This window comes from Petaurus breviceps, unplaced genomic scaffold, assembly GCF_028583685.1.
Source record: "Petaurus breviceps papuanus isolate PSGF00001 unplaced genomic scaffold, PetGlider_PUasm1.0 218, whole genome shotgun sequence".
Lineage (NCBI taxonomy): Eukaryota > Metazoa > Chordata > Mammalia > Diprotodontia > Petauridae > Petaurus > Petaurus breviceps.
Window position 1 is genome coordinate 9367026 of NW_027185872.1, and position 25509 is coordinate 9392534.

At 52.7% G+C, this 25509-nt stretch overlaps 2 protein-coding genes across 3 annotated transcripts in view; one reads left to right on the forward strand and one right to left on the reverse strand.

Annotated features, from left to right (window-relative positions):
- The window catches only part of RPA3 (replication protein A3), a 1697-nt gene extending 1239 nt beyond the window's left edge, over positions 1–458 (forward strand). Inside the window, 1 exon segment of the mRNA XM_069094473.1 lies at positions 278–458. Coding sequence (XP_068950574.1) covers positions 278–357 — 80 coding nt within the window. The 3' untranslated portion in view covers positions 358–458.
- Positions 459–5021: 4563 nt separating this feature from the next.
- Positions 5022–20085, reverse strand: MIOS (meiosis regulator for oocyte development). Of its 2 annotated transcripts, none has more exons than XM_069094461.1 (11): positions 19960–20085; positions 18108–19415; positions 17748–17846; positions 16355–16615; positions 15569–15738; positions 12602–12667; positions 10899–11057; positions 10562–10714; positions 8395–8599; positions 7218–7347; positions 5022–6437 (listed from the first exon to the last, which is right to left on the reverse strand). In XM_069094461.1, exons 2-11 carry the CDS (start codon positions 19399–19401, stop codon positions 6341–6343), a joined length of 2634 nt encoding a protein of 877 aa, XP_068950562.1. In that variant the 5' UTR covers positions 19402–19415; positions 19960–20085; the 3' UTR covers positions 5022–6340. The 2 variants fall into 2 exon arrangements, with proteins under 2 accessions (XP_068950562.1, XP_068950561.1); XM_069094460.1 differs by having other exon boundaries at positions 16355–16660.
- Positions 20086–25509: the final 5424 nt, after the last annotated feature.

Below are 25509 nucleotides of genomic sequence, written 5' to 3' on the forward strand. Positions count from 1 at the left end.
GCCTGGGGGCTCCTCCTGGGTCGCTGTTCGCCCCCCTGGGTGAAGCTGGACACCGAGCATCTTTGTGCAGTTAACGCCCCCCCTTTACTCGGGCTGCGTTGTATTGGGGCACGCGTGCCCTGCGCCCCGCGGCCCGATGGCTCCGATGGCCCGGGCTTCTCGGCTGAGCTCACCTTGGGCTCAGGTCGGGTGCTGAGGCCGGGGAGGGAAGCGGACTGACTCAGTGGCCCGCACAGCCACGACCGCGCCATGAGCCGGAACCTTTCCTCTCTCTTAGACCTCCGGCTCTACAGCGACGCTCTCAAAATCATCCACGAGTTCCCACAGTATTACCCGTTCGGGGCCAGCCCCGAATGACCGGCTGTCCCTGGGTCTGCCTGATGGGGTTAGCTTTGGCCTGGCAAGCAATGCGCCTTGATTAATAAAAAAAGAATAAGTATGTGCGCTGGAACAGCAAACAGAGATGCTGTGTGGAGTTGCTCTCGGCTGGGAGAGGACCCTTGGCCCCCCAGCCACGTGCTGTCCTTCGTCAGGCGCGAAAGGCTCGGGCCGGTGCTGGCGGCCAGGCTTGATTTTTCATCTTTGGAGCCTTTCTTTAAGCCTCCAGATCCCCTTGGGTCACCAGGCCTTGCCAAGATCAGCACCATTCACCATCCTCATCTCTGGCCCCCACACAACCAGCAGAGACCTAACAAGGAGCCTGAGGAGATATCGTCACGACCTGTTCCTGTTGGTGCTGAGAGTCCCAAGTGGGGGGCGGCCAGAGGTCCAAGGATCAGAAAGGAAGCGGTTAGATTTGGGTTCTTTTTTTTCCTTAAGTGCTCTGCAAATTACCCAACACATACTAAGTAATAAGGCACACAGTTTGCAAGTGAAGGTAATTTACCCCTCGGAGGGGAACCAGCAGGCTGGCCATGTCCCGGGACAGACGCTGGCTTACCTTTGGTGACAGACGGCCGCCCTTGACTGTGGCCCTGGGTTCGAAATAACCCAGCAGCCTGCATGGAACGTTGCCGAGGTTCCCCTTCCCAGCCAAGGCAGGATTGACTCTAGGGCTTCCAGGGACTCTCCCCTTGGGGGCCATGAATTTCTTTTTAACATTTTTCAGTAGATTTGGTTTCCGTTATGATCCTAAAGATTTTATTGATGCATTTTGGAGGGTCCCACAGCTGCTCATGGCCCCCATTCCACTACGGGTCACAGAAGAAACTTTGATCCAGGCCAGTTCAGCCTGGTGGGCCCCACTCTTGGGGCAGAATCCCCAAGCTCAAGCTTCCCACCAGCCCAACCTTCCCTACAAGCAGGGGCCACCCTGATTAGAGGGCCTGAATTCAGATACCAGCTCTGCTCTAAGTACCTGTGTGGCTTCCTTTCTGGGCCTGCTTCCTTGTCTGTAAAACGTGGGGTTTGGATCTCAGGGACTTTGAAGGCCCCCACCTTCAGGTCCACTGAAGTAAGGGCTAAAGTTTGGATGAGAGAGCCACTGGAATGTTCAGTGTATTGCTGTAAAACCCAGGGTCTGGGGAGGGAATCGGCCACCTCAATTGGCGGGAAGGCCATGGCCACTGGGTGTAGGTCAGGAGAGGCAGAATTGGTAAATGGGACATCGGTCCCAGAGCCATAAAGAGAGCATGTTTGGCAGGTCAGGGGCCCGGGCAGCATCCAGCCATCCTTCGGTGCAAGGCCTGCCCCCTCACCGATCCCTGACCTGGGCTTCCCTGCTGCTGCTGCTGAGGCTGGGGCATGAGCAGGCTGGACTGGGCACTGGAGATGCTGGCCAGATGTCCAGGCCCCTCTGTCTCACGGCCCCCAGCCCTCTCAGACACAGCCTCTCCCCCAGGCCCAGTTAACGACTGTATCCTCTTTGTTAGAAGAGGAGCCACTCACATTTATGCGGCCCCTACTGTGTGCCAGCTCCCTGCTGGTCAGGGCACCTGGGACAAGGTGGTTTTGTTAGATGACAGACTGAGGCAAGCAGGACTGAGGGGGCTTGCCCACACATCTGGAACAGGCCTGAGATGCATCTCTGACTTGGCCCTGTGCTCCAGCCCCTGCTGCCTGTATATATTGGGCCCTTGCTGGCCTCCCCTTGTAAGCAGGAACTATTCCATTCTCTGTCCTTCGATCCCCGGACCCTAGCAAGGTGCTGGGGACACAGTAGGAGCTTCCTAAGTGCATGCTGATGGGCTGGTTGGCTGAGTCAGCATGCCCCTCCTCCCGGTCAGGAATAGAATTGCCATCGACAGCAGTGATGGTCCCCTGACTTCCTTTCCTCTTCAGCTGCTGCCTCCAAGGTTGAAATTCCAAAATACTGTCCCAGGAAACCTTGTCCCCAAAGGGCATCATCTGCAGAGATGGCACCCTTGGAGACTGACGCCCCAGCCCGGCCTGTCCAGGACAGAGAGGAAGGGAGGGCTGGGGCTAGTCTGCCACTGCCATTTGGCAGGAACACCGGCCCTCTATGTGCCAGGTCTAGTGACTGCACAGGCCTGGAAGGAAGAGCCTAGCCCAGCTCTGGTGGGTGCTGGGTGGGCCATGTCCATTGAGCCGGATTGCTGGGAGGGGGACACAAATTCTGAGCCTCGGGCACCATTTCATTCCTGCTTCTCATCCCAGTACCCTGTGCTGGGAGATAAAAGCCTGTGAGCTTACTGGGTGTGTCTGCGGGCGTGGCATGGGCTGTTTCCTCGTGGTCCCCATGCCCCAACAAGCTCACGATCTGCCAAAGCCTCCCATCCTCATTCTAGCTAGCAATGGGGCAAATGGAGGCAGAGCTCAGGCACAACCACTCGGCCATGGCAAGGGGCAGGAGTGGCGGCCCCCAGGCCCAAAGCGGAGCCAACCTCGGCCCAGGAGACAGCTCCCGGCCAGGTTGGCAGTGTCATCCACGGCACTTCCAAACCCAGAATGTCTTCCTGGGCCTCAAAGCACTTGTACTGCTCATGAAATCCCAGGGCACAGCACCAATTCTGTGTTGAGATCCCTGATCCCTCTTGGAGAGAGATTTGACTCCAGGCAAATAGTTCTGGACACCCACCCATGGGCAGGGAGTGGGTCCTGGGCCAGGCTTGTAAAAGGCCTCTGGAGGTTTTGGGGGGGTCCCTTGAATTTTTTTTTTTGCAAGACAATCAGGGTTCTGTGACATGCCTAGGGTCACACAGCCAGTAAGTGCCAAGTGTCTGGGGCTGTATTTGAAATCAGGTTCTCCTGACTTCAGGGCTGGTGCCTGTCCACTGCGCCACCTAAATTACCATTAAGTAGTAACCGATCCCATTCACCCATTCAGCTGTTACATTTTACACAGGTAGGGGTGACCTGAAGCAATTGTGCTAAAAAGCCTCCCCAAGCACTGTGGCCACATTCCAGTTGTGTGGCTTTTAAAGAGGAATTTCATGAGGAAATGACTCCTTTCAGTGTTTGTAGTTCAGGATCCAAGCTGGCAAGGGGCAGGGGGTTTCCAGCAGAGCCACCCCTTTCCCAAAGCTCCCAACCAGAATCTCCTTGATAACAGAGCCATTTCCAAGGCTGATCATTGCTGTAAATGTTGACAATTCCAGGACTGACCTGTGTTTTGCTGGAGGGAAAAAGTTCTCATTTCTGCCCCTCACTCGCCCTTGGCAAGCCTGGGCATGAGTGGACACTACGCGTCTCTCTCAAGGTCAGCACCATAAACACAGGGACTTGAAAGGGGGGCCCAGACAACGCGTGGTTGGGGTGCTGGGCCTTGGAACAGGCTAAGTTCCCAAAGCAGGCTTGCCCACTGCCTCTTGTGGGCACGGTCCTCTCCCACCTACCGGCAGCCAGATGTTTACACTCAGGGTAATGAGGATTAACTCAACCATTTTAAACCCGAAGTTTTAGCCTCAAGGCGCCAACAAGATTACTGCCTCCTAGGTAACACAACTAAACATTTAATCCTATAGATTATCAGAAGCATTAACACTCGCTGGGTGGTACAGGGCCCACAGCCTGGGCCTGGAGGCAGGCAGACTCTGCTGGAGTTCAGATCTGGCCTCAGACACTCACTAGCTGGGTGACCCTGGGCAAGTCATTTCAGTCTGCCTGTTTCTTCATCTGTAAAATGAGCTGGAGAAGGAAATGGCAAGTAATGCCAGTATCTCTGCCAAGAAAACCCTGCATGGGGGTCACGACTGAAACCAATAACCATGAAGCAGAGATTGACCTCACATCCCTTATTACAGGCCCTCCCCACCCAGATGGGTCAAGGCTATAGCAGGAAACACCCATCAGCAGAGGTGGTGCTCTGGGACCCTCTCTGGTGCGGTATTGGTGGCTGGGGGCCTCCCACACAATCTGTAGCCCCAGGTTTGCTACTCTGGCTCTCACTCATGGACTTGACTAGACTCCCACAGGCAGGTGGGCCCTGCCCACTGCACCACAGGCCTCTCTGGTGTTTCCTGGGTGATCTTCTCTGCCCCTGGGCAAGTTCATTTGTTCCTACGGGGCTTTCAGGCTCTTTGGGTCTCAGCTCAAGAGGGTGAAACTCTACTTGAAGCTGTTAGAAATTGTGGGTGTCCTTTTCCTTCCTGCTTCCTGGCATCCTTATCTCGAGGTCAGGGTGGAATGGCTGCAGCTGCACACTCTTTTGGGGCTTTTATTCTTTCTAGCTGCCTTCACTTCTACATTTATCCCAGGAGTGGGTGGCATGAGGGCACCCAGCTGATTCGGGGATGCTTTTCTCAGTAATGAGCCATTTTCTACCTTGGTTAAAACAGAACCAACTTCCCCTTTTCCGAGGCTCTCTGGCACTGTCCAGGACCCCACCTCTTCTCTTCCCAGAAGCATCCAGGGGCCTCTCTTACTCCTTTAAGTCCCCAGAGCCTCTTACCGGGTCCTCTCTACAATAAACACTGGGGCATGAGTGGCAACTTCTTTTGTGGCCAGGTTTCTGCGAAGGCTCACCATAAGCTCTGCACCCAATGTGCCCTGAAATGGTCTTTCTGAAGTAGTTGGGGGAAGGGGCTTCCTTTCTGACATGACATCAGCATGGCTTCCTCTGATGTGGAGACTGAATAAAACAACATTTATCTTTATTAACAAAACCACTTTTGTACAAAAATTATAAATATCCACCACCTAAAGTCCTAATGTGGCCTCAGAGAGCAGAGGCATTTGCCCCCAGAAGGCTCCTCTCCACCTGCTGCCCCAGCCCAAAGCCCAGAGCCTCACCACCCCACCAAGGTCTCCGCTGGCTCCCTGCCAGGTTTCTGAAGGACCTGATCTGCAACGATGCCCTGCAGTCAGTCTGAGCCTCTCCTCTCCACCCTTCTCAGTGCCAGCGCTGGGGGGCTGGATCTAGGCTTTGGCTCAAAGCGCTCAGTAAAGGTTCGTTGGGCTGATTCCCCGCCCATTCACCCTTCACACACACAAACGCAGAAGAAACCAAACCATGGCTCTTAGTTGGATTGATGCCCAGGCCCTGGCATGGCCTGGACAGGAAGCACGTTGGCAGGCCTCAGACCCTGGGCGCGGCCTCCTCCTTGGGTCTACAGTGTGAGAAGCTGCCTCTGAAGTTGGGGGTCTGTCTCTGGAGGAGATGACCCACCTAGAGGCCTGCTGGGGGCAAGGTCAGGAGCTGGCTGCAGAAAGGAGGCGCTAGAGTCGCCCTGGGAGTTCGGTCATGACCATGGTTGGAGGGAAACTGGAGTCAAAGTTGCTCACACTGTGAAGGCAACACTCCCATCTGATGACTGGCACATCAGAAATGTGTTTTCTCACATGGAGAAGTTTGGGGTCATATGGTAAATGTGGGGTTCTCTGTCTCCTTCTAGTAAATTGATGGTACACACCATGTAACATTCATCTCGAAATGAAACCATGTACCTGAATGGTGATTGTGACTGGACGACAAGGTCCTTGTGAACCGACACCCATCATCCACCCATTCATTCCTGTTCTGCAGCTGCATATGTGGGGTGGGCAGTTAATGACAAGGGAGAGGAAGGAACAAGACACCCCCAGAAATTTACAAGCCACTTTGGATGAAAGATTCAGCCCTATCTTCTAGAACGTGGGATCAATCACACATCTGGAAAGTCTACATATCTCAATGGAGCAATTCCTGCTTCCCCTGCTCAAGGTCCTATCTACGTGGTTGGGAGGTATTCTGGATTTCTACAAGAATTTCTGAAATGAAGTGCTTTGGCCAGTCAGGGGGCTGCCCTTGAGGATGCAGGCTGGTCACTCACTGCAGGAGGGTCTGCGAAGCAGCCCAACCTCATGGGGCTTTTCCAAGTGCTGGAAGGCAAAGCTCATGAGTGGGGAGCATGGGTTTGTCAGGAAGCCCTGTCAGAAAGCCATCCCCTTGCAGGCTTACAGACTAGGGCTGCACAGTCTCTGCTGGGACAAGATTCCCTGTCGTATCCAACTGCATACACTTACAAGAACATGCAGACACAGGACACTCGGCATGGTCCCTAAACAGAGGAAAGGGTCAGAGTTAGAAAATCACCTTCACAACACAGACGGCCCACACTCACATCTGCCATCTGCCTCCCCAACTCTACTAAAAGTCTTTGGAATAAGTGAGAAATTGAAGCCCAAAGATCCTCAAAACGTCAATGACTGGCAAACTGAATGGGGGGAATCATTAAGTGAAGGTGAGGAGGCAGCTTTTCTTCCCAGATGCTAAAATGAGTTTCTTCTTTAAAGGTTTCTGACTACTGGTCTTCACCCAGAGTAGAAAAGATGCCTTCACATATTCAGTTCAAATAAAAGCCAGGGAATTTGGAAGGTCTACATAATGTGGATCGATGGGAATGCCAGTAAAGGGATGACAAGCAAGGGATTATGGACCAAGGCAAAAAACCCCTCATCAGTTTTCAAGAGTTAGTACAGGCTGTGCCACAGGTCGAGGGGTTCTTTACCTGGAAGCCAGTCATCAATATGACAGTTACATTAATACTGTGAACGATTACAAGGGAATCCCCACCCCCCACCCTCCCAAGGCATTAGGTCACAAGTTAAATCCTTCAGGAATTCAGCCATTCCTTTCAGAAATGACTGGGGTCTGGATCATCTGGCCCAGTGGTGCCAATGTCAAACAGAAACCAAGGCCACCAATGGGCACCAGAGGATCCCCGTGGACTGCAATGTTTCTGGGCTTCATTACATTTTCATTCCCATTTCTGTTCCCAATTTGGAATCTGGCCAAGCTGTCAGGGGCTGTGCCAGCGCCACCTCCCGGGCATGGTCACCTGAACCAGCTGAGCATGTGGCCGGCATGGCCGCCGTGCCGGCAGTTATGACACCACGTGAACCAGTTACTGAACTGGGCGAGCTTCTTGTCCTTGCTGAGGTCTGCTTTCTCATCTGACCTGGATCCTCCTATGAAAAGGAAGGCCCTTCCGTTACTGTGTCAGGACGCTTCACGCCGAGGCCTTTAAAAAAGGGTTCCTAGACATACCAGACAGAAGAGCTGAAATCACGCGCAGCGCTTGTGGGCTCACCACCGACAGGAAGAGCACCATAGCTGTGCTCCCCACCAGTCAGCATGTCAGTGCCCACTGCATGGCAGGCACTGCGCTGAGCCCACAGCTGAACTGCCTCCCTGCCTCCTGTTTCCCCGGCACAATTGAAACCCCTGTACCAGTTCCTGCATGCAGAGGGCAGCGCTGGTGAGGCACTGATAGAGGAAACTTCAGCATCACAGGCTGCCCTGCGAGCAGACACACTTCCAACCTGGGGCCGCAGCAGCATCCTATAGAGATGCGGCCAGGGTCCGACCGCTCCCATAGGGGCCACGGCTACCACCCCCCACAACCCTGAACAGAGGCACCTCCCTCTCGCTGGCAGCCGACACCTTCCCACAGTGCAGAGGAGGGAGCGCTGACTGCTGTGTGTGTGCCCCCAGCACTCTGTACACAGTAGGTGCTGAATAAATGCTTCACTCATTCATGTGGACATTATTCTCATTGAATATTCCCAGTCTGACCTTAATGGAGCACCACATAACAAAGTTATTGGCCAATGAAGCCCTTGAAAATTGCTGTAACCCAGGAAGGACAGCATCCCTTGATGGAGAGCCATGACCAACGGCTCTTCTCAGCAATGCGATGATTCCACAGGGTCTTAAGGGACCAATGACGAAGCAGGCTTCACCGCCCCAAGAAGACGCAAACACTGCCTGAATGCAGACGGAAGCTGATCATTTTCTCTCTTTCATTTTTTCAAGTCTTCTTATACAAAACGACGAATATGGAAATGTCTTCCATAACTGCACATACATAACCCATATCTGACTGATTATTGTCTCACGGGGGGAAGAGAAAGAAAACTTGGAACTCAAAACTTTAAATAAAACTGCTTAAAATATGAAATGAGAGAAGAAATAATGGTTGCAATTGCCAAGTCCTTCCTGGCAGCCAGACCTACCTGGGCAGCTAGAAACCGGTGTGCCCATGTTGATGAGGCACAGCGCACATCGCGGAAGGGGCTTCCGACAGCCCGGACAGCTGGTGACTTTGGACTTGGTCGGGGAGCCACTCACGCCGTACTGGCTGAATCCCCGGCCCTGGTGGGGCACAGCTGAGCAGCTATAGGAGATGGACTTTCCACAGAAATTGCAGCTCACAAACACCTGTGAAACAAGCAGCACACGTCACCAGGAGCCGGTTGCGCCACTCCCCTCTCCTCCCAGCAGGCTTGCGATTTGCAACGCCGGGCACCATCTTGAGATGCGGCATCTGTCACCACTGTTTCAGTAAACACCAGAGAGGGAGGCTTACACATCCTACACTGTAAAGTCAGCAATGACAACCAAGAGATGAAGGGCCCTGGGGGTGTGCCCTGAGCATTGCAACATTGGAGACTCCAAACACTTGATAAAGAAAACACTTGACTATCCTCCAAGCACGGGAGCTGCTGACTGAGTGAGAAAAGGCCTGCATCTTAGTGGGATCGGTGACTGCTCAGCCTGGGAAGCCCCACACCTCATCAATCCTTGTAGGCATGTGAGAACATCGCCAGCCAGAAGTGTTGGCGCGAAACGGGCTGCAGAAGCCCCTGCTTCCTAAGAAAAGCTCCCAGGGTCACGAGGAAGAAACACCCTTTACTTAGCACCTGGGCTGAGAAACCAGGCAGAAAACATCAGCAGGGTCAAGGAGAAAGCATTCAGGACAGGGGATGGGGAGGAGAGGAAGAGCTGTGATCTGTTTGGTTTCAACTGTCAGCACACTGATCAAAATGAAAAGCAATGGCTTAAATCCAGAGCATCAGAGAGTAAGATGGTCTTTTCATATCAGTGCTAAAAGGCTGCAAATCGAAACAACCCCGTGGTTTCTACTCCCACCCTGCATATTGGCAAAAATGTCAGAAAGTAGCAACAGTCAACGTTGTGGAAGTATCGCATACTAATACACTACTGTGGAGTGCAAAATCACAGAACCATTTGGAATTCTGCCAGTAGCATGACAAAGATGTTCATGCCCCCTGAACAGAGGCTCCATTATGCACTGGGCTTATGCCCCCAATGAAGCCACGGACGAGAAGAGTAGCCCCATATACGCTGAAATATTTATAGCAGCACTTGTGTGACAGCGAGGAATAGGAAACGAAGCAGATCCCCATCAATCTGGGTGCTGTGAGAAGGATGCTTGTGACAAACACAGAGAAGGCTGGCAAGGCCTCTAGGACATGACGCAGGGTGAAGTCAGAAGCACCAAGAACAAGCATACACAGCAACGACAACCACAGAGCCCCGACCAAAGGCGAATGGAACAAAATACAGAAATGACAAGAGCTTTCAACGTTTTGCTCAGTTGTGCTGATTTTTGTTCTCTAAAAAACACGGTTCGTTACACGGGATGACTCTGTGGAAGGGGAAGCAGGAGGGAGGCTGGGAATAGCCATGGTGCCATAAGAACCAGACGGCATCAGCAAAAACTTATTTTAGAAAATTAAAGAAGAAAAAAAGAAAACCGAGGGCAGGGTTAAAACTTGTGGTTTTGTCGTCACCAATGAAGGTCTGCATGTTCTCTGCGGAATATAATCTTAGAGAGATAGCTCAGGTCACAGAGCCAGTATGCATCAGAGGCAGGGTCCGAACACAGGTCTTCTACCTCCGAGGCTGCCTTTCTCTCCACTCTATCAAGTGGTGCCTCACACATACATGTGCACCCACTTCCTCTCTATTTCAATATCCTGGACAAAATCTTCCCAGACAGCCTCAATACTGACCCCATCTCCTTAAGAACTTCCAGTCCCAAACCCTACGGCCTAACTGTACCTTCCCAGAAAACCCCCAAATCCTGGACCCACAGCCCCTAGGTAGGCCAAGGATGGGTGAGCCAACAAATATGAATGAAGCTGGCAGCAAAGTATCCTGTTTTGTTACACAATAGTCTCAGCTGGTTTATTATCACCAGCCAAGCAACAAGACCAGAAAACAGTGCCCTGCAGACAAGCAAGTCAGCAGGACGCAGGACAAGCAGCCAGTAGCAAACATGCTGCTTGGGCTGTTCTAAGGATGAGGAGTATTTCTTTGGTTGCAATATTAGGTAAACTTTCCAATGACATTATAGCAAAACCGCTTGTCATTTACCTGTGCTAAGGGCTTGGAGCTGGGATCCAGTTTGCTCCTGTGAATGTCAAACTCTGCTCGCTTGTGCCAGAAGCGCCATGCATCCAGCAAATTCCTGTAGTTTTCAATCCAGTACTGGACCCTCTCGTCTTTAAGTATATCTAATGGAGAACCCTAACAAAGGAAAAACAAATATTAGCACTGGAAGCATCTCTTGGCTTTAGCTTCGATGAAAGGCTACGTTTTGGTTGGCATAATCCAATGAAGAAACAAAGCAAAGTGAACACAGTGAAGGTCCAAGTGTCCCCCATTAGGAGGGAAGCCCCACGGTCCAGGGCAGCCAGGCCACCACACTGACCTGCAGCATACAGTAGCTTGCAGTCTGGACATCTCCAGTTCTATCAACATAACTTTCCATTAAGTCAACTCCGTCCTTCGTTAGACCCGTCAGCAAGATTCCTTCTAGATTTCCGGCTTCTTTCATTTCATTGGTCAGCTTTTCAATGTATCTATTTAACTAGAAAAGTTCGAAAGTTATTTTTCATTAATTCTATTCTAACAATGGCAGTCCCACTGGACCGCTTCTTCTTAAAACTTCAGTCTGCTCTGGACAAATGATCTGGAGAGACTGAGGCCTCCCTAGTCTGTCCTCCTGCAATATGAGCTACACCTAAGCCCACGGCCTCACCTCCACAGAGATGGTGCTTGGAAGGCTGCTTAGAAACTATCTGAGATGAGGTTTAAACGTTTTTTTTTTTTTAAGCTTTTTGGAGGGGGGAATGTAGGGCAATTGGGGTTGACTTGCCCAAGGTCACACAGCTAGTTTTGTGTTCCGTGTCTGAGGCTGATTTTGAACTCAGGTCCTCCTGACTCCAGGGCCAGTGCTCTATTCACTGCGCCACTGAGCTGTCCCTGAGGTTTAAACATTCTTTAGAAGGCAGACCGACTTCACTTGGTTCAACAGTCCACCAAGTTTCTGCAGTCACGGTACTAAGAGAAGCAGCTACCCCCTAGGCACGAGTGCTGTCTAGGACACACAGCTGGCCATAAAGTAGGGCAGGCTGCTAACTCAAGGAAAAGTGAAGTATGAGACTAGTTGGAAAAAAGGAAACTTAGTCTAAACCAAGCATCTGGAGAACATAACTCCAGAGCCAGACAAGGCCATGCCATCCAGTCGAACACCCGCATTTTCCAGAAAGACAAACTGAGGACCATCAAAGGGAATGCTGATTTCAAGCAGTTTCCAGCACTCATTAGGAGCAGGGCAGAGCAGAAGCCAGGTCCATCCCTCTCACCATAACGTTAATGGGACAGAAGATCTTCCTGCCCATTAACAGGAAAAGCTTGCTTTTCAGGCTGTCACACCTCTGTAACTACGCAGAGGGTCACAAGGGTTGTGATGCCCTCTGACCCTGAAGAAGGGTCCATATACTCTGAGGTTAGCTTTTTGCTTTGGGGGCTCACTCACTAGAAGAGTGTTCTTGTGATCTGACCAGATGATACTCTGGGTAGCTGTTTAAGGAGTCCCCTGGCTTTGAAAAACACAGATATTGGTGCTTCCCTCTCTGGTAATTATGTGTGTATTGCCTTGGTCAGAGGCCTGGATCTGTCTGCTGATCTGTGCTAATTTCTCAGACAGTTAGAGACCCTGTCAGTTGGTCTTCAGTTCTCTGCTTGTATTTTCTCTGAAGCTCAGGGTGCTGACCTTTTCTCTGAACTAACGAATGTAACTAAAATGCTGACCCTTTAAACAGCTAACTTTCCTAGTAAAGCAGATCTAAGAACCTGTGCTAGCAGCCATCCTGGGGATGCCTGTGTGGTTGCCGCCACATCCACATGTCATGATTATGCACAGAATGGAAGCCAAGCAGCCACAGCCTAAAATACTAAGATCTATTTCAATCAAACAGCTTTGGCGGCATTGCCTATTAAAGACGTCCTACTCTAGTGAAGACCACTTTGCATTTTGGGAGCATTCCTTACAAAGTGCCCTGTAGCAGGGACCCTGTGCCAAAGGGATCCATCAACATAGATGAACCACGTCCTTTAGCAAGGTCTCACCTGAGCATCACTGAGGAACTTGCAGGCAAACGCCACCCTGTCTCGTACCGCCACTTTATCCTCATACTGAAAAGAAGAAAAAGCAGACCGTTACTTATAGGGGAGTCCATCCTCTGCAAAGCCACATCGTGTGGATCACATTTTTACTTTCCATGTACCACTTACTAAGTCAATAGGACAAACCTTTTCCTCCCATGCCTTCTGGTGCTGCCAGTGGCCAGTGTCCTGGAGCCAAATGCTAGACACCAACCCCCACCAAAGGCACAGGGGAATCATCCTGGTAGCACACAATGGTGGAGACACAGTGTGGTAATCAACTGCCAGTAAAATATTAGTTTTGCACAATGTTTAAGCATCCCTACTTTTTTTTTTTTAAGCAATCGGGGTTAAGTAACTTGCTCAAGGTTACACGGCCAGGTGTTTCTGGGTGGGTGCTAAGTGTCTGAGCCCGGGATTCGATCTCCAGGTCCTCTCAACACTGGAGCCGGTGCTCTCACTCGCTGTGCTACCTGGCCGCCCCTAAGCATCCCTACTTCAACATTAGCTTGGGAACTCCTTAAAAGAAAAAAAAATCTGTGAATTGGTTAATAGAGTTGGGGCTAAACATTCATCAGAAAAATCAGGTGCTTCCTTTAAACCAGACATCCTGAGAAGAAATGTCACATCAGCGTCTTACAATGCTAAGGCACTCCAACGACTGCAGATCTCATCCCCCAGTGAAGATGGTGGCCTGTCCCTGCTGGCCTGACCTACGTAATTCTCCTCTGTCGTTCCCCCACTCCCTCCAACTTGCACACGAAGCTTATTCAACATGCTTTAGACATTATTCAAAGCTAAGGGCAAGGTGGGGTGCATGAAATTGAAATATTGTGGTTCCAAACACAAGGTGTATTTTGGTTCCTACACAATGATGTTTTGGAGGGTTCCAAACAGTGACTCTGTTCTCTTGAATAACAGCAAGATATACAGGTAAATCAGTACAAACGCTCTAGCACATTTTGTGTGTAAAAGAACATATTTAACCTGACAAGGAGAGCAGAGTGGGAGCCCATCAGAACAGGGCAGAATTTCCCAACTAAGTCACCATTTGGGGAAACACTTTTAAGATCCTGAGATGCCTGGTTTCTTCACATGACATTTTGGAAAGGTTTTGTGTTTTCCTTGGGGTGAGGGATCATTTCCCCTCCCTGTGACAGGACTGAATCCTTCAATTCCCACATTTCTACTGCTGAAAGAGATCAGGGCAACATTGCCTGTGGTGCCTTCCTCATCTTATAGGTGGGGTGCTAAGTGATCAAGGGCTCAGAGTTTCAACAACCTTTTGAAGACCTGACCTCTGAGAAGCCTTAAAAGCACCACAGGAGACAAGGTCACTACAGGTATTATTCATGCGTAGTTTGCAGGTGTGGAAATTGAGGCTCAGAGGGGGCAAGTAAATGCCTAGGGTCAAAAGGCCCCTGTAAGAGAACAGGAGTCGGGGGCGGCCAGGTGGCTCAGTAAGAATGCCGGCCCCAGAGTCAGGATGACCTGGGATCGAATCTGGGCTCAGACACTCAGCACCCACCCAGAAACACCTGGCCATGTAACCTTGAGCAAGTTACTTAACCCCAATTGCTTAAAAAAAAAAGAAAGAGATCAGGAGTCGCTAGGCTGAGGCAGAGACAGGCAATGGCTGCTATGGGGCCATGTCAAGAGTGTAATGTGAATGCAAATTTTAAAGATCTTCCCTGCCCCTAGGCTAAAGTGCACCAGAAGCCTGGGGAGGGAGGCTTGTTTTTCAGAAGATACTTTTTGATTGGCCAGTGGGTCAAAAAGGTTGTTACATTCTCTGAGCCAGGAGAAGGCTATATAAGCACTGATGTGTAGCTTTGTTTTGGGACTCACTTTGAGAAGTGTTCTGTGATTTGATCTGAATTCTGGGAAGCCGTTGTTGAGGGTCCCCCGGCTTTGAAAAACCCAGAATGTGGAAACCCAGATGTTGACTGGGTATGGATGTAATGGTTGGACAGTTTGGAAATCTGTCTACTTGATGTTTCTGTCTTGATAATTATGCCTGTATACTTTGAGGTTCAGGGTGCTGACCTTTTCTCCTGAACAAGGTAAACGATATATGTCTGACTGATTAAAGTAAGCTTGTTAACCCATTTTGAGTTGCTTTCCTTTAACAAGCAGATCCAAGAACCTGTGGTAGCTGCAAACCCTGAGGATGCTTGGGGTGCTTGCTGCTACAAAGAGGGGGCTCTATCTCTGAAAGGGGAATGCAGGACCACCTTCTGCTCTGACGCCTCCTATTCTGAGAAGGCCACTGTAGAGATGAGAGCAGATAGACTGGCTGGGAGCTGACACCCCCTTCAGACTGGCTCCCCTCCGTGCTATGTCCAAAAAGGCCAGGAATTTGAAGAGGAAGGATCATGCTCTGCTCCCCTGGAAAACGTGTGGGGGCAAAAGAGGCCCAAAGCTCTGGGTTCTGCCTTTTCGTGTAGCTGCCAGGCAACATAAAGCCTGGGACTTCCCACACTGTAAGCACTTAATCAAGGCCTGGTTACCCCTTCTGGGGGGCCCTGAGTCAAGGAGAGCTTCAGGACACTTCTAGGGGAACTCATGAGTGGTGGGCTGAAGGGGGTGTGTGGTAGGCTCAAGCAGAGGCCCAAGGAGTGTGACAAGGTGCTTAGGGTTTGGTGCCTCTATCAGGCTGGCCCCGCAGAGTCCCTGGGCTATGGGAGCTGGTCTTGATCTCTGCTAGGTACACAGACTGGGTCATTAGCATGAGACAAGGCCAGCTGAGCACCTGACACCCACTGCTTTATGATTTGTGTCACTTTCTAAGTCTTTTGAAGCCACAATGAGCTAGCTCCAGGCTGGACATTTGTCCCACCAGAGAAGGGTGACCCCCAAAGGGAATGGCTCGAGGCCCTGGGAGCCCCAGCAGGGAAAAAGAAGCTCGAGTGGGAGCCGCAAGGAGCTCACCAAGACCCCGTCGTAAGAACCGGGCTCGCTGGTCAGGAAGGCAAACATGACACAGAGGTAGGGGTCGCTGAGCTGTAATCGCAGAGTGCTGCACATCTCCCTCCACAGGGAGTTCTTTTCATCCGTGTACCCAGACAAAGCCATGGCCACCACGTTAAGGTTCAGGTCACCTACATATTAGAAACAATCCATCAGTGTGAGGGGCTCCATGGTCTGCTCCCTTGGCCCACTGGGCTTTAAGGCAGACCACGCCCCCAGCACAAGAGCACCGGGTAGAGAAGACACTGGGTTCTGGTTCCAGAAGAGCCCGAGGCCCACCTCAGAGCCATCTTCTGGGTACCCTCAGTGAGGCCCTAGAGGCTCCAGTTCCATTGGCCTTGGCTCATCAGAAGCCATCTGCATAAGCATAAGCACAAAGGCCTCTCTAAAATTAAGCTGGCAGAGTCACCGCTGGTCCAGGTGGTTTCTTTCCCCTCTGGCTGTTTCCTTCCCTTGGGGGTCCCTGGGGGGAGCAACCTCAGGGAATGGGTGGCAGTGGGATCCTCTCTGGCTCCCAATTGCTCTCTCTGCCACAGAAAAGTCAGCCCATCCTCCCAACTCTGAGCTCCTTTCTCCCTGTGGCCCCATACCCTTCTGCCCCTTCTCACTCTCAGACCTTCCACAGGCCCCAAGTGAGAGACAACGTCTTCATTCTCCCACCTCCCTCCCTCACAGCAGTCTGGGGCTGCTCTGATGTAGGGCCCTTCTGATTTCCCTGGGGTCCCCATGCAACCCAAGAGCTGGTACCTTTCTCGGAAGAGGCCCCTTCATTCAGGATCTGGATAGCACGCCGGATGTCCAGGTTGAACAAGGCCACGGCAGCGGCTCGCTCCCACTCTCCCTCTTGCACAAGGGAGTTGAGGAAGGGTCCCACATCCACATCTGTCCCCTTGCTGATCCAGCCACAGAGCTGTAAGGCCAAGATTCTCTCCTCGCTCAGACTCTGGCCCTCACTTGGCTTCTCAGACGCCCCACTCCAGCTGTGTCTGCTGCTGCCTTCCACCATGCCTAGGAGAGGATGGGCACTGCTGTCAGTGTGCGCCTGGTGGGTAGCTGAGAAAGGGGGTGTGCACAAGGTGTGAGCTGGGGGGAGGACGTGCCCAAGGAGCTCATCCGTGAACATTCACATGCTGACACGTGTCTCAGTGATTGGCTAGGACAGGGAAGGTCACCATGTAAGCATTGCCAAGGTGGTCCCTGCCTTGCTCAGGGTGAAGGGCCAAGTGAGAGTGAGAGCAGTCCACAGCAGACACCTGGCCTCTCCAGGATGCATAACGAACACTTTTATACAACCGAAAACCCTCTAAGGCTGAACATGTCAGCCTTGCTATGAAGGGTGGGCCCTTTCTTTATTAGAGGTTTGGAACCCTGGGCAGCCCTGTTATTAGGGGGTGGGAAATGGTCTTGTAATGAGGCTGCCAGGACCTTTGATATTCCACCTCCAGCAGCTGTCTGAGGTTGAGGTCCCAGCAGCCCAAGAGCTTGGGGGTTCAGGGGTCAGCCCTTCTGTGGTGAAGCCACATGAGCATAGGGTGGGGAGGGGGGGAGCTGGGACTGCTGTTAGAAAAGAAACCACTTCCCCAGGACAAACTTGTTATTTCACGGATGTAAATAAAAAAGGCAGCTAGGACACTTCCCCCATCCCTGGGGGCACGAGAAGTGACAGTCACCATGTTCCAGGAGCAGGACTTCATGCTTGTCTGTGCCTCTCTCCATAAAGGCTAAAGCCTCAATTAGGATTAAACACAAAGTCTCATTCTTTTCTTAGTGGAAAACGACTCTCATGTTTTAGGCTTGGCCTGAGGAGGGGGTGGCACAGAGAGCTTAGACAGACACCTGGGGGGGGGGGCCTCTACCAGGATAGTCAGGAAGGAGCTTAGCCAGCCCAGAACAAGGGAGCCTAGACTGGGGTCTGCCAAGGAGGCAACACTTCAGTGCTTCCCACAAGGGGCCTATCAAGTTGAAGGGGTGACCCTCCAGCCACCCCCCCCCCAAAAAGGTGATTGGGAAGAAATCCTTTGGTTAACTTAGCATCATTTACTAAAGCAGCTGAATCAATCCCCCCCCCCCCAGACACCCACTGTGTAGAGAATACCCCAGAACGATTCAATAAGCCTGTAAGAGGAAAGGCCGTACTTACCCAAGGATGACTTCACGATGGTTTTAATGCCTGCATAAACCAGGGACCCTTTGTGGCCTGGAGATTTCGGGTCCAGGTCTTCCGTATACTGCTTCATAAGTATTGACATGCATAGGAAATAGTACAGCTGGCTTGGAAGGAGTTTCCTTTCCAATGAGGGTCGATCGAGAGAGAACCATCGTCAGGGCCACGGCCACTGTGAGGCCCTGCCAGGACCCTTCTCCCTCCCACATGCTAAAAGCGGCACCGCGACCGCCTCCCAGCAGGCGGCTGGTGGACCGGCCCCAGGGCCCTGCTGACGCCCAGCAGCCAGTTTCTGCCGGTGCCTGCGCTGCCAGGGCAATTCGTTTCAAAGGATATAGTAGAGTGTGTACCAGAGGGATTTCAGCTGAGGGTCCTCGTTGCCAGCTAACACGTGGTTTCTCCAGACCTGCTCCGTGTCGAGGCCGTAGCGGGACAGGGCCCGGAGGCGCATCTTGGTGGCGATGTCCTTGTCTAAAGAAGGGTCGCTCCCCTCCTCGGCGCACTCATACAGGTGGCGGCCGCAGGCCCACATCAAGGAGGTGACCGGACTCCAGGCCAGGGAGATGCGCTCGAAGACGGTGAAGTCGGACATGGTGCGGTTGGGCGTCACCACGATCATGCGGTTCTGGCCGGTGGGGTGCCAGGCGAAGGAGGCGATGTAGTTGTCGCAGGGCTGCACGCTGCGCTCGATGATGGTGGGCTCAGTCTCGTCCCCGATGGGCGTGGGAGTGTGCTGCATGTCGTAGAGCCGGATGATGTCGCTGTCCCTGGTGAGGGTGGCCAGCAGCCCCGTCCGTGTGGGGCACCAGGCCACCTTGGTCAGCGGCTTGGGCTGCTCGGTCAGCGTCAGCACGGGCTTCTCGAACTTGCGCAGGTCCCAGATGGCCACCTGGCCCTCGTAGAAGGAGGCCACGCGGTCATGGAAGTGGGGGTCCACCACCACGCCCTGCACCGCCTTGGTGTTGACGAACATCTTCTGGCTGGTGTTGCGCAGGTCAAAGATGGCCAGGTTGCGGTGCATGCCGGCCAGCAGCAGCTTCTGGTCGCGGGGTAGCCAGCACAGGGACAGGCAGGCGTCGTTCTGGCCCAGCTCGTACAGCGGCTTGGTGACCAGCAGCGCGGCCTCATCGCCGGCCGGCCGCAGCTTCTCGGGCGCCGCCGCCGCGGCCTCGGGGCTGTACTTGCTGCATATGTCCCAGATGAGCACTGAGAAGTCGGCCCGGTGCTTGTCCAGGCCGGCCGCCAGCCAGCTGCTGTCCAGCGGGTTCCAGGCCAGCGTGTTGCACTGGCGCGCGTGGCGCGGCACGAACTCCTTGCCCAGCAGCTCCCGGCAGCGCGCGCCGCGATCCTGGCCCAGGCTGGTCAGCACCACGCGCCCGTTGGCCTGGCCCACGGCCAGCAGGCACTCGGGCTCGTGGCTCAGGTACCAGGCCACGCACTTCATGTAGGGCGTGTCGGCATTGATGGACAGCAGCGTGGCGGCCGTGGCCTCAGACAGGCGCAGCGAGCCGGCCTTGAGCTCGGCGCCGCCCGCCGCCTCCACCTGGTACAGGCTCAGCTCCGAGTCGCACACCACGAAGCGGTCCGCCTGGTGTGGTGCCCACAGGATGTCGGGCTTGGACCCGCTCATGGCTGCGGGCGGGCCTGGGAAGAGGAGCGGGCGGTCAGAGTGGCCGGAGGGAGCACGGGGGGGGGGGGGGGGGCCGGGGGGGGGGGGGGGGGGGGGGGCGGGCGGGGGGGGGGGGGGGGGGGGGGGGGGGGAGCGGAGCGCGCGAGGGGGGGGCGGGGGGGGGGGGGGGGGGGAGCGCTCAGAGGGAGGGGTGCCAGCCTGAAGGAGGGGGGAGGGGAGAGGGGAGAGGGGCGCAGCCCATCCCAGGGGCCCGAGCCTGGGGAGGGGGAGCAGCGCGCCCCGGGGGGCCCGACTCCTCACCCGGCGCGTGCACACAGCAGGCGCTTACTAAATGCCCCCGTCCGAGCCTCTACTCAAGCTCAAACGCACGCGGGATGGTGGCGAGAGACAAGGAGCTCGGACAGGGGAAGCCCGGACTGGGGGAGAGGGCCCACACCCCCATTCCGAGCTGGCCGGGAGCGCTGCCTCCAGAAGGCTCTCCGGGGCCCCATCGGACCAGCAGGTCCGGCCCCAGAGCTCCGTGGACCTGGGGCGCCTCTGCCGTCCTCCAGGACTCACCTGACACGAGAGCCCGGGGATCCGGCTGGGCCTGGGAAAAACTGAGCTCCCCCAGCGCGGACTCCCTCCGGTCCCGGCAGCCTCCGGTGGAGTCTCTGCGCACGCGCACAGCCCACTACGGAAGCCGAGGGGACGGAGATCATCGCGCATGGGCGTCCGCCCAACCCCGCCCCTCCGCGCATGTCCGTTTTTCTGCCTGATTCACGTGAGTTGGGGCAGAGCCCGGACCTGTGCCCGCCCCACAGGGCCACGCCCCTCGCTCCAGCCCCCGCCCTGTGGCCCCGCCCACGCCCGCCTCCCTGGCTCCAAGTCCTGCCCTGGACCCCGCCCCCATGGGTGAGCACCGCGCGGCCTCAGTTTCTCCCTCTGGGGACCGGTTGGACCCGGCGCCCCCCAGAGCCCGCTCTGTCCCCACCCCCGCCTCCCCTGCCGAGCCCCAGCTCCGGCCTCCTTCTGCGGCCCGGCCCGGGCCCCCTCACTGGGCTCAGGTTCCGGCCCTTCAGCCAGTGCCCGGCCCAGTCGTGCCAGGGCATTGGGGGGAATGGCCGGGAAGGCTCTGGACCCTTCGCGGGTGAGCCCGGGCCGGCCGGCCCCAGCTTGGGAGGCCGTTCAGAGGAGGGAGAGCCAGGGTCAGGGCTGGGCCAGGCTCCAGGCTTTGGTGTGGGGGGAAGCCGGCCCCGCCCCCAGGTGTGTGTGGGGGGGGGAAGCCCCGCCCCCAGGTGTGTGTGTGGGGGAGGGAGCCGGCCCCGCCCCAGGTGTGTGTGTGGGGGAGGGAGCCGGCCCCGCCCCAGGTGTGTGTGTGTGTGTGTGTGTGTGGGGCAGCCCCGCCCCCAGGTGTGTGTGTGGGGGGGGGGCAGCCCCGCTTCCCAGGTGTGTGTGTGTGTGGGGGGCCAGCCCCGCCCCCAGGTGTGTGTGTGGACAAACCATTCTTGCACTCTGTACCTCGAAGGGCTGCTGCTTTAGAGGATGGCCCCAGAGGTCCCACCCCCTCCATGAAGCCACCCCTGGCTCCCTGTGATGTCAGCCTCCTTCTGGGAGTCACCAGGGGCTGGAAAAGACCTCAGAAGTCTGTCTGACCTCCCTGCCACATTCCCTGCAAGCTGGTGGCCCAGCCTCTGCCCGTGGGAGCTCCCTCCCTCAGGAAATGGCACAGTGAAGATCCGAGTGTGAATCTTGTCTCAGGATTCACTTCCCAGTTAGGTGACCTTAGGCAAATCACCTACCTTCTGCCTTAGTTTCCTTCTCTGTGAAATGGATTTGGCAATAGCACCCACTATGCTTTTGTGGGGCTCGAATGGACAATTTGTGAATGGCTTTCTTCTCCATCTTAAAACTCTTCATGAACGTTTATGATTTTTGTTCTAGTCTTCAAATATATGAAGACAACAGTCTCATTGTTTTCCCCTCCCTCCCCCTTCCTCTTCAGCTTTTCTGGGCTAACTAACTCCCCAGAACTGAGTGCAACATCCCCAGGCTGCTCCCACCAGGGCAGCCACTCTCAGGGCTTCCCTCTCCTTCATCTCCCGTCCTGGGCTTCTTCTGATTCGTCACATATTTCAGTATTTGTTAGGCGCGCACTACGTGCCTGGCATTGTACTAGGGTTCTCCGTCTTCTGTAGTGGGGGAGACAGCACAAGTCCACAGGAGCCCTGTGGAGTGTAAATGGAAGAGGATGGGGGGAGGGGCAGAGAAAGCCTCCCAGGGAGCCCAGGGAAGGGGGAGGGGTGCTCCTGCTACCAGCGGTTGGGTTGCCAAAGCAAGGCACCTCCTTGGGAAATGGAGAGCCTGAGGGAGGGGGTGACCTTGTCGCTCATTAGATGCCACCCAGAGCTTTGGACGGTGGACACCCCGAAGTCCTGAGCCCACCATCCCCTTTGTTAGCACCTCTCTCCTGTTAAGTCATCTACATAGTTGATAAACAGTAAAATTATTAAATATTTATTTTACCAAATTTTTTAAATAATTCAATGTATTGACATATCTGTAAGAATATTTAAGATGTGATATTATAACCTCCTTTTGCTATAACTTTGTTTACATAATTTGGCACTGATCCCACCAGAATTGGACACATATTCCTAAATTCTTCATCATGAGGGTCACATTTGTATTCATTATATCAGATATCATAAATACTTTCAGAAATAGTTCACCTTCCCAAAGCTAACCTTGATTTTAGCTCAGAGGCTTTCTTTTAAATTCAATTTTCTTTTCTTTTCAGTTCTGAATTGTCTCCTTCCCATCCCTACTCCCACCCATTGAGAAAGCAAGAAAAACAAAACCTGTTACAAATATTTATAGCCAAGCCAAACAAATCACCACATTGGCCACATCCAACTCTGGGGGGAGGGGTGTGTGTGCGCGTGCGTCATTGTATGCATCATAGTATGCATGTGAGCATATGTGTGTGTGTGTGTGTGATATGTGAGGATGTATGTATGAGTATGTGTGCTTCAGTCTGTCCTCTGTGTCTCTCAGGTCCTCTAAATCCTGGAGGTGGGCAGTGTATTTCATCTTTAAGTCCTCTGGAATTGTTGACTCCATTGTGTTGATAAGAATTCCTAAATTATTTTTTAAAGAGCTTTTTGTCTTTATAATACTGTTATTGTATATAGTGTTCCCTTGGTTCTGCTCACTTCACTTTGCATCAGTTCACATAAGTTTTTCTAGGTTTTTCTGAAACCTTTCCATTCATCATTTCTTATATCACAATAGTTTTCCATCACAATCATTTAGCACAACTTGTTCAGTCATCCCCCAACTGATGGACATCCCCTTAATTTCCGGTTCTTGACCACCACAAAAAAAGCTGCTACACACACACACACACACACACACACACATGCACACACACACAAATAGACCCTTTTCCCTTTTTGATGATCTTTTTGGGATACAGTCCTAGCAGTGGTATTGCTGGATCAAAGGTATGTACATGTTTATAGTCCTCTGGGCATAGTTCCAAATTGCTCTCCAGAATGGTTAGACCAGTTCACAACTCCACCCACAGTACATTAGTGTACTTATTTTACCTTATCCCCTTCAGCATTTGTCATTTTTCCTTTGTCACATTATCCAATCTGATGTGTGTGAGATGGTACCTCAGAGCTATTTTAAATTACATTTCTTTACTCATTAGTGATTTAGAGTTTTTTTTCATGTGACTATTGATAGCTTTGATTTCTTCTTCTGAAAACTTCTCATATCTTTTGGTCAATTCTCAATTCTCTTATTTTTACAAATTTGGCTCCAATCACTATTGTTGCCAAATGTCCCCTGGATACACCATTTGAAACAACATTCTAAATAGATGTTGCCTGCTGTAATGATAGCTAGCATGTATGTGGTGCTTGAAGGTCTGACAAAGCACTTTCTAAATATTATCTACAACTATGAGAAGCAGGTGCTGTGATTAGCCCCGTTTTGCAGATGAGGAAACTGAGACTGGGGGTTAAAGTAACTTGTTCAGGACCTCGAAGCTAGTAAAGTCTGAGGATGAATTTGAACTCAGACCTTTCTGACGCCCATTGCAGCCCTCTCTCAACTGCTGCATGTTACCATACTGAACACCCCTAATTTCTACACTGTATGACACAAGAACTACACAGCACAGAGACTCAGCTGACAAGCATCAGGGGCCGTATGAGGAGCACATACATCATCCTGCCTGCTATGGGAGGAGCGTTGGAGGACCTGTCGGGAGCCCAGGAAGGAAGAGCTTCCAGACCGCAGCTTTCTGCAGTTACAAAATAGCAGCTGTCTTCTCCAGCTCCACAGTAGTTTTCCCAATGCTAAGTCTGAGAAGTAACAGCAGACTTGTGACTTGTCCCCAGGTGATTTTTAACTGAACTCCATCACAGAGATGAGAAAATGAGATCATTGTCAGCTTCCTTTATTTTAGAACAAACATGTGGGGGAAGGTAGGAATCACAAAACCCCGATTGTTCTGCCCGCGATGCTGTGGGCAGCTTTCCCCTCTGATCTCTCCCACTCCAGATGTGGCAGGATCATGGTGGGATCACAGAAAACAAAATGGGATTCCAGCACAATTCCTTCCAGGGATCTCTGCAGTCCAGAAGCAAGGTTGTAAGAGGCTGTGGGCAGGCTAGGTTCTCCTGAAGGCTGGACTTGCTCCCCTGCCCCTGATGAGGCAAAAAGATGGAAGAATTGGAACCCATGAAGAGAAACCCAGAGGCACAACCCAGAGCAAGAGAGATGGATGCAAGGGGAGTGGCTGGGACCAAGGGCTCTGGAAGCCCTTTCCCTTCCTTTGAGGGAAGTCCCTGAGAGGTGACTGTGTGCCCTGGGTACTGGGGAGTCAAAAGCAGAGGAGACAGCTCAGGTGGATTTGCACTGGACGATGAGGAAACCTGCAAGGAGGAGGAACTAAAGGGGGAAGAGACCCCTAGGTCTCTTCCTAGGATGGATGGAATAGGAGGGATGGAAGCCATTAGCTTACCAGCCTCTGGGGAAGGCTTTGCTTGTTGATGGGCTCAGACATGAATCTTGGGAACAGGTTCTTCAGCTTGTCGTTTCATGGGTTTCTTTTTTTGAGCTTTGTGAGCTGGATGCTTGTAAGGGGACTTGGTGACAACATCCCAGCTGGCATCAGACAAAAAAATTTTCAGGAGCTATGGGCGGGGACAAGGAGCTGGAGCATTTGTGTGAAACTCAAATAGAATTGGGGGCCATCAAGCTGTACATAAAGGTCCCTGAGAGCTGGATACTGACTTAGAAAACCACATGTTTATAGACTTCTTTTAAAAAAATCAGCACATCACCACATTAAAACCAGAAAGGAACTACATTTTAGTTTGGTTTGGGTCACACTCAAGAATGCTATGGGCCACATTCTGGCAGCATATTTGATACCTATGAGCTAAAGAATAAAAATCCCCACAAATTGGTGCCCACTGTGTTCATGGCAGAAGGAAAACTGTAACAAGCATTAGACACAATGAACCTGTGTCCTTCCCTAGGGGAACGTTAGCTTCCAAAAAGGGAGTGAGGTGGTGTAGTCCATAAAGCACTGTACCAGAAGGGGAAAGACCTGAGTTCAAATGTTCCCTCGAATACTTCCTAGCTGTGTGACCCTGGCCAGGTCTCTTAATCTCTGCCTTCCTTAGTTGTTTTATCTGTGAAACAGGGATAACAATAATGCCCAGCACCCTAGGCTGTTACAGGGACCAAATGAGAATACATGTCATAGCAGTTTCCAACTTTAAGGTGCTAAGAGAGTTAATATTGTTATTATTATTAATTGTGATCTGAGCAGAAGCCCTATAAAACGGATTTCAGCCACAGGCATGTGGAGAAGAGAAAAGCTGGCTCACCATGGCCAAATGTCCAGGCAGAGATGCCCTGCCAAAACCCTCTGGTCAACCAAGAGAGTAGCTGGGGAGTGCAGTCCAGCTGCGAGAGTGCCCTGTGCCTTTAAGTGTCCTCGTGTTCCCACCCAGATCTCCACCCTGGCACCGAGCCTGACCACTCAGCATCTAACTGAGGCTAATGAGCCTGATCCAGGCTCACCAAGGCTCTAGAATCAAAGCT

Excerpts from the sequence above, each read along its gene's own strand:
- MIOS (XM_069094460.1), bottom strand. The coding sequence starts at position 19,401 with ATGAGCGGGTCCAAGCCCGACATCCTGTGGGCACCACACCAGGCGGAC. Across the intron at positions 15,739-16,354 it reads AGGGGCCTCTTCCGAGAAAG|GTGACCTGAACCTTAACGTG; the intron begins GTACCAGCTCTT and ends TCTAATATGTAG. Across the intron at positions 10,715-10,898 it reads CAAGCTACTGTATGCTGCAG|GGTTCTCCATTAGATATACT; the intron begins GTCAGTGTGGTG and ends TTCCTTTGTTAG.